At 47.9% G+C, this 8,508-nt stretch overlaps 1 protein-coding gene across 1 annotated transcript in view; it reads left to right on the top strand.

The window, feature by feature from the left end:
- The first annotated feature begins 1,132 nt into the window (after positions 1-1,132).
- LOC144168930 (nose resistant to fluoxetine protein 6-like) overlaps positions 1,133-8,508 on the top strand; it is an 84,600-nt gene continuing 77,224 nt past the window's right edge. The window contains exon 1 of the mRNA XM_077697926.1: positions 1,133-1,506. Coding sequence (XP_077554052.1) covers positions 1,203-1,506 — 304 coding nt within the window. The 5' untranslated portion in view covers positions 1,133-1,202. The remainder of the gene's footprint in view (positions 1,507-8,508) is intronic.

Here is an 8,508-nt window from a genome sequence, read left to right as displayed (position 1 = left end):
TAAAATTTTCTCTGTAAAACAAACAACTTCCCTTATATATATGTTTTCCTCATCCGTCCAGAGTGCCGGCGTTCCTTTCTGTTTATACACACAAACCTGTACTGCGCGCTTCGTGACGACGCCAGGTGGCACTGAGAAAACAAAGACCGCAAACATTTTATTGTTGGCAGTCGCCAAATTTCCTCCTCCCTCTTTCGGCCGCCCTTCAGTTCTGCCATCCTCCTCGGGATTCTGTCATCCCTGCGTAACGTGGCATCCTACAGCTTCCTTTAACCATGCGTATTGAACCTAACGCAACATCTGAATTATATATTTTATAAAAGAAAACACTATTGCGTTGGAGAAAAGAATTTAGGTTCCCCAGTCTCCAACCCTTTTCTGATGCGCTTACAGAAAGAAAGTGTATTTGAAGAAGCTCAGCAAATGGGGCTGCCAAGTAGCCGTTCATTCACTGCTGTCGTCTTCACACGTGCACCATGTATAGCGTCGCATCGGGCAGACGTTGAACACCGAGGAACCGCCAGCCGCCAGTACACTGTAATAGGATCGTTTTTTTGTGTGCGTAGATTATATGTTGCGGGTATAATTTGGCAAAAAAAAAAAAAAAAGAAACGCTGATCACTTAACCCTGAGGCATGGGTATTGATAACTTCTCAAAGCTTGGGGAGGTCATCTGTATTTTTCTTTCGACACGGCCAATCGAAATAAGTACGCCAATCCAGAAATATTACTGGGGAAAGAGAGACAGGAGACGTGTGCGAATTGACAGCTGCTAAAATATGTTTTTCTTCCTGGAAAGCCACCTTGTAGAACGGCCTCTATCGTCTGAGCTGCCGTATATGCAGTGGCCTTGCGAAACTGCTCCGTGTTTTACTTGCAACGGTTGCTCAGGGTGCGTGATTGACTGTATACACCACTTGGGAGCGGAAGACGTGCGTCACGCCTTCGAGGAAGTTTGCTAAGTACACACGACACACGGCTTGTGATGACACAACGCTGACACCTTGGGATGGCGGATGGCGACGATTTAGGCAGGAGCCACCCGCGAGTGCTAAAAAAAGTAAAATGGAAGGGCTTCAAAAAAAGTCCTGCGTCGTCTTTTTCCGCGGATACTTCCATGAAAGGACAGCAGTTGGTTGTAGCTTCGATCTCAGAACTTGTAGCCGCTGTACAGGAGTTTTCGCGGCTCACTGTAGGTGCCAATGAAGCGTTTCTTTCAAATCGCCTGCCTCTTGAACTCCTACGTTCAATGGCTGGCTTCGTCAGCCGTCCTCTCGACGGAGCCGTGGACACCTCCCCCAGCCGTTAGTCCGACCGTTTCGACGCATGAGTCGACGACCCGAAGCATCCGTGATGATCTGGACAGCCTATTCGACGACCTGGAACCGCGATTTCGGCCCCTCACGCGGTACCTCCATCGAGACCCCAGGATCAGCAGCCGTTGCAAACTCAGCCTCCTGAAGACGGCGTTTGCGTTAAGGAGCGGCGATACCTGGGCGCTGAAGCGTGAGTTTTAAACTTCCACCGATGCACCGCATGTGTCGAACAGTTTGCAGTTAGACGCATGTATAGAAGGGCATACATTCATAGAAGGGAATGTATGCCTGAATCCGCTGAATTTAAGTGCGCAGAAATCCCGCCTCCACAACATATAGGCCTTTTTCTTAGAAGTGTCTAGTATTTTAGTTATTTCGCGTTGGATTCATTTGAATTGCAGGTGTCCTCATATCCGATACATCGAGTGCATTGCATGTCTTTCCAAGTGTATGCGTTACCAAACTATTGCATTTCCTTTTCTCTTTGGCGTTTCAGTGTTACGACTCCTGCATGGGCCCGAATAGGGCTAGTTTGTTATAATAATAATAATATTAATGTTTTTATAAATAATCGCACTGCCGGCGTGCAAATGGCTCAGGCTAGAAAGCTCTCAAGACATTCTTTAGGCGCTGTGTAAATACATAGGATCTCGAGATTTTGCCTCAGAGATTTTAGAGAGATTATCTAAGGAACCAAGTGCGCCGCGCCCCTCACCCTTTCGGAGATGGAGGGCGGGGGGTACCTACTATGAACTACATTTACGATGCATTAGAGGGGGAAGGTGGAATAAAGAGGCGTCGCCTTGGATTAGAGGGCGATAAGAGCGATCGCTTATCGTCTGCACACGGGGGCGGAGAATGTGCACTTTAAGAAGCAGACTTCGACCTTTTCAAAGCTTTCCATAACCATGTCGTTTTATGTTATCTGGGCAAGCTCTGTAGACGTTCCCTTGCGGAACGTTAATTGGCGTGGAAATTATATTTAATTCTTATCGTAGAACGAGATTAGTCTTGCAGAGGTCCCCTTTCCTAACGCTTCTGCAATTATTGGAAAGAGTCAGATTGGTCGATAATTTGGAACGTAATTGTATCGCCAGATTTATGTAGTACTATTGCTTTGGCTCATTCAAAATTTTCTTGAAACACACCCGAAGACAGAGAGGTTAAATATACGATTCAGGACAGGTAATAGTCAGTAAAGAGCGAACTTACTCCTAACACCATCTATACAAATTTGTTACCGTTGGTGTTCTATAACAGTTCTATTATAGTGCTATTACAGTTCTATTACCATCTTTTGTAGATTTCCAATATATCTATAAAGGACGGGAAAAGTGTACGTATATAGTGCTGTGTTGCTGGGATTAGAAATTCGCTATTCTTGTTCGGCAAAGCTATAGTTAATTTGAAGCAGGCGCATTATGTTTGCTGTTTGCAAGATCTATTAAAAACAAGTTAAAATATCTACGGCAAATTTCAAGCGTGAAACTACCCTATTACTCTTTGCTATTTCAATGACCCTTTTAGAAAAATAAAGCTCTACTGAAGGCGTCACAAGGACCAGGGTTAAAAGCAACTGGTGGAGTACAGGGCGCTACGTGTTTGCATTTAAACCCTCCTTCTGCGTCGTGATTGATTGATTATAAGGTTTGATGCGCCGACGCTACACAGGCAATGAGGTGCGCCGTAGTGGAGGCCTCCGGATTAATTTTGACTACCTGGAGATCTTTAGCTTGTGCCGAATTCTCGAACACACGGGCGTTTTCGCTTCTCGCCTCGATCAGAAAAGTGGCCGCCGCGGCCGGGAGTCGCACCCGCGTCTTTGGGCTCAGCAAGTCACCGCAGCGGGTGTTCTCGTGTCGTCTTCGGTGCCGTGTTATTTTTTCCCAAGAAATATCATTATGCCTTCTCTCCTGCGTTGTAAATTACCCCTTTTGTGGGCTTATTGCGTTTCAGGAAGGTATTCTACTTACACCGCGTGTCCTTATAGGTTAGTGTTTACCAGATTATTCATTAAACGACTATTAAAACAGGTTTGTTTTACTCTACCAAGATGACGAGTTAATTGCTCCTGTACCTCATGAATAAAATTAGTAAGGTGCTCAGGGTTCTTTTTAAACTAATTAGGCTTAGATCGATGTTCCCCTACGTAGCATGTTGGCCTACAACCAATGGGCTAACGTAGGTACTCTGAGAAGTAACCAGCCCCAATTTAATCGCGAAGCTTTAAAACACAGCCTGCAGGAATCTCGGAAACATACTCGCAGCCCAGAACTTGAAGGACTGCTCAGCGGCGTCCAGCTAAACATTAATGCGTGCGCATTCGCAAGTCACGAGAATCGCTTAAAAGCGACCGCGGCAAGTTTGTTGCCGAGTTTCGACCTGGTAATTTGATAGGGTGTATCAGCATCATGACCGACTGCTTTGGCCTTGCAGCGCGTAGCTGCTCCAGCCGCAATTGTTGTGACCTCATTTAAAACATAAATGTTGTAGAAAATCTCATGGTAGGGTTGAGTTGACCAATTATATGGCTTACAGCAACCTGGGCTTTTTCTGTGAACGTGGGCCGTGCTTAAAGGGACCCTGCAACCCCTTTATAAACTTTTTCTAAATCCTAAACGTTTTCAGAACCTAGTCAACAAACACATCCAGAACTTAGAATAGGGGTTCCCGAAGTATAACACCAGAAAATTACTGCTCATATGCCCATCAGATAACGTAGAAACTTGCTCAAACGATTTTTTTCTCTTTTCCGGTTTCGGTGTTCTTCGAACGCTGGAATTACGTCATTACAGCGGCGTAGCGGCTGTTGGCTGGCTTCATTTCAGTTGCAGCAATGAGCACATTCGATAGCCACTTTAAACAGAAAGTCACAAAAGCAAAGCAGAAACAGAAGGCGTATCCGCTGTGACGAGCAAATCACGCAGTGTCGCTCCGTGCATGGCGATAACAGATAACTACACCTTTCGCAATGCCTCCAGACGCGAAGGAAAGAGTGAAAACGTTTATCGGAAGTGTTGCAGAGTCCCTTTAAAGGTTAGATATAGCGCAAGGCTGTACCCTCACGGAAGCCTTGGAAACAAAAGCAACGAAGTGAAGAAAACCACACCATAGTTAAGTGTATGAGAGTCAGAAAGAAACAGAAAAACGCTCCCGTGTTTTGAAAAAAAAAAAAGAAAGTGCATCTCATGCGGCCTCAAAAATACTAATGCCTTTACGTCTAATTAACTTAAACCACGCAACACTCTCTGTATACCTACAGAGAGATTGAGAAAACCTATTTGTTAAAGAAGAAAATTCCGAGAGTTTTGTCGACATGCAGGAAATGAAATGCGGAAAAGATAGAAGATTAGTAAGAAGAGTAGAAGAAAAGACAGGAGAAAAAAAAAAGGATGGAATCCTGTTTAGGGCCATTGCATATAACGTTAACGGTCGGAACTAAGGGGGGTCTATAATGTCGTAGCGACGCCAATATCGTCATGGTAGTCAAATAATGCGATCAGGGCGTGCAAAGTAGACGTGAACAGCCCTACAATATCACGGAGCACAGCCGCGATGGCTAATTGTCGCTGCGTCCAGATTCGAAAATCAGGCAATAATTTTTTTTTGCAATGACCATCATAAGCTGGGCTGTTTGTTATCCTATCTTTCAACTTGAACGAACGGCTAGAGGACGTGATTTTTAACGTACAATCTTGGCAGTAAACAAACGAGGAAAGGCGCGGTTAGAACACTGAGTTCAGTTTCTGCCGAAGGCCGTAGTTTAGTTTCTGCCACTTGTGCAAGCTCTGTGTGCCTCATGTGGTCATGTTTCCAAAAAGTTACTAACCGTGGGTGACGAATCTACGGTGCGGCTCGCCTCAGGGCAAGCCGACATGGCATAAAGGCGTGCTCACTCCAAAATAACATTCGCCTCATCCACCCGACCCTTCGACAACCTTAGGTTGCGCTACACCTGTCAATTATCACTGTCGTGATAACTGAAGGACAGGGGGAGCCAGTCATTGTCAGAGGTATGACAGTGCCAATTGGCAGTGACCGGTAGGCAGAGAAATACGAGTGCTGCGCTAGACCACTTAATACACCAAGGTAATTTTGCATCACAGTGTATTGCTGTGCTATGGCCATCTCAGCAAACAACTTATTTGGGCATTGTTAGGAAGTTTCAGGGATGAGGAGTTCCAATCAGCGGCACACCACTCAATGGCTTCGCGTTGCAGGTATCATGCAGGGTTGCCAGGTTTGGGAATTTGTCGCCAAACTGGCGACTTTTCGGCACTCGAAGCGACGGAAATTTCAGCATGGTGGCTTGGTTACTTTATGGATCCTTTGAGCATTGGCGATTTTATATATTTCCGGGCCCGTCCGACGCCCCACTTTCTACAAAAAGTCCCTTATACAGTGGCATCTTGTTGATACGATTCGGTAGGTTACGTTTTTTGGCCTAATATGTTTTTCTTTTCTTTCCCGGCCAACGTACGTCCCTTAGAAATAATGCATTTTCGTGCGTTTATTACGATCACATTTTTGCCGAAAATTGGGTAATACGATCGCGAAAGCGGATCTCGACCGACATTTCTAGTAATCTTGCGTTTATGCTTCGGTATACTCACCCAAACCGCATTCCAACAAGCCACGACCTGCACGTTGCTGAGACACCGAGGAAGCGCAAGCGCCGGTTCTGCGGCTGAAACATTACTGCAATGCGTGGCCGTTCCGTGCAAGGCTGGCGCTAAGTCAGGCGATGCACCGCCATGTAGCAAATCGTATCACAATCAAGGAAGAAGGCGCGCAATGCTCGTGGCCGGCGCGACTTCCCTTCCCGACTTCTCCCAATGGACCGTGATTCCCGCACAGTGATTTTTTCTCTTTTTGCCTTGTTTCTATGCGGGGCCGTGTTTCCAGGATTGTGACAACGTCAAAGAAATGCAAGGCGCAAGTGGAAATTGTACGCCAATTCGAAGAGAACCCGAAAAGGAAGTGCGTGGAATTGGCAAGCGAGCTCTCTTTGCCAGTGTCAACACTCAACACTATTGTCGGTCAACAAGAGTAACTTCTCAAGAAGCTGCAAGTTTTTGGACCTGGTGTAAAACGAGCGCTAGGTGCGAAGTATGAGTAAAAGGAAAGCATCCTGCTTACATGGTTCAAGGAAGTTAGAGCGACAGGAGTGAAGTTCGATGGGTCAGTCCTACGCGAAACAGTTGACAACGTCGCGCTCTCCTTGGGTATTCAAAACTTTCAAGCATCCAGAGGCTGCCTTCACCGATATACGGCACGTCACGGATTGTCGTACAAGGCAGTGTCTGCCAAAGCAAGAAATATCGGCATCTTATTTTTTAACGTTTTAGAAGAATTTACTCCTGGAAATTTGAACTTTAGGGTGGCGACTTCTTTGGCTACTTTCGGCAATTTCCCGGTGACTTTTCCTTCTGAAGACCTGGTGACCCTGCTAGTATGAGACACACGTGGAGCATGTATATATATATACACCGACTGCAACAGACAGCAGTCGCGCTGTGGTAAACCACATAGATCATATGCTATCCACTCGCACTGGAACTGACCCGCGCAAATGTTAATCATGCATTCGCACAAACGGGATGTCGAAGCCGCGAACGATATACATAGTCGATAGTCGCGGCGTCAACGGTATGCCGGCCCGAGCGACCTGCGGCTGCTTTCGAAGCGTGCCGCTAAACGGCTTACAGTAGCGTCCGTATACAGGCATAGTTGTGCTGGCTGCCTCCTTGCCTTACTGTTTATACATGCGGAGCGCCAGGGCGCCCTAGGCCGCGGCGCCCTAGGCCGGGGCTAAGCGTTCCTCGAAATTCAAGAAGCAATTTTTATGGTCACCTTCATCGTTCTGTCATTCACAAAGGAAAGCAGAATGTGATGGTTATGAGGTTTAACGCACCGACGCTGCACAGGCGATGAGGCGCGCCGTAGTGGAGGGCTGCGGATTAATTCGGGCGTTCCGAACGCTCCGAACACATGAGCGTTTTCGCTTTTCGTCTCCACCAGAAAAGCGGCCGCCGCGGCCGGGAATCGAACCCGCGTCCTTAGGCCCAGTAGCACAACGCCATAGCCACTGGTGGTGGTGGTTGTGGTTTGCGACAGGAAAAGGAAAGGAAATGAATGAATGAATGAATTTATTGTTAACACTGGGGATATTTTGAGCTCGGCAGGGAGCTCACCTGCATACAACCCATTGCAGGGGAAGGGAATTAGAGGGGGAGTGATAGGATGAAATAAAGTAGAGAGATAGAGAGAAAAAAAAATTTCCGCGCCTTCCCGCGAGGGGAACACGAGTAAATGCAGAGCATTGGGGCCTCAGTACTGATTGAAGGCAGTGTTGCTTCCATCGCTTCTTCCGTGATGCTGGAGTAGCAGACACGAGTAAACGTGGGCACGAGCGTCAACCAAGGAAGGAAGGAGCAACGCAGTGACTGAAACACGAGCGACCGCTAGCCGCTATATTTGCAGCGCGCGCAGTAGAGGGAGAGCAGTACGGGGGGGGGGAGAGCACGCATGCGCAAGCAGCGCGCGCCCTTCCACGACCCACCGCGCTGCTATCACGCACCTGTTAGGCCGAGACCGCGACGGAGCGAACGGGCTGACTACGACGCATGCGCGCGCCAGCTGCTGTTGAGAGAGAGGAGGGAAGGAGAGGCGCACCTGCTGCGGACGCGAAACTGTTGACACCGTCCGACGCAGGAACAGGCGAGGCTAAGATATGCTCTGCATTTAGAGAGAAAGATAGAGAGAGACAGAGAGAGAAAGAGGGAGGGAGAGAGAGAGAAAGAGAGAGAAAGAGAGTGAGAGAGAGTGAGAGAGAGAGAGAGAGAGAGAGAGAGAGAGAGAGAGAGAGAGAGAGAGAGAGAGAGAGAGAGAGAGAGAGAGAGAGAGAGAGAAATGTACAAAGAGAGCTGTTCTAGAAAGCTGTCAGTCCGGACACATCAGTCAGTCTCTGCAGTCCGGGCTACAGCCGCTGCGTGAGGCAAGTCGTCTTCAGGTACTGGAGAAGATGGGCGAAGACTTCCCGTTGGGTTGCCGCAGGCCCCTTCGGGAACAGGAGGTCCTCCATGCCGGCGCTGAGAAGGCCTCGACGCTGGAGCGCTCGGTGGAGCTCTGCTCTCGGCCCCGCGTGGTGGGGGCAGAAGCAGAGTAGGCGCTCCAGCGTCGAGCCACCGTG

Source organism: Haemaphysalis longicornis, unplaced genomic scaffold (assembly GCF_048455015.1).
Source record: "Haemaphysalis longicornis isolate Haplotype H1 unplaced genomic scaffold, Haemaphysalis longicornis Haplotype H1 scaffold_1, whole genome shotgun sequence".
In the NCBI taxonomy this organism is placed as follows: domain Eukaryota; kingdom Metazoa; phylum Arthropoda; class Arachnida; order Ixodida; family Ixodidae; genus Haemaphysalis; species Haemaphysalis longicornis.
The sequence above is the reverse complement of the archived record's forward strand: the minus strand, read 5'-3'. Positions and strand labels throughout refer to the sequence as shown.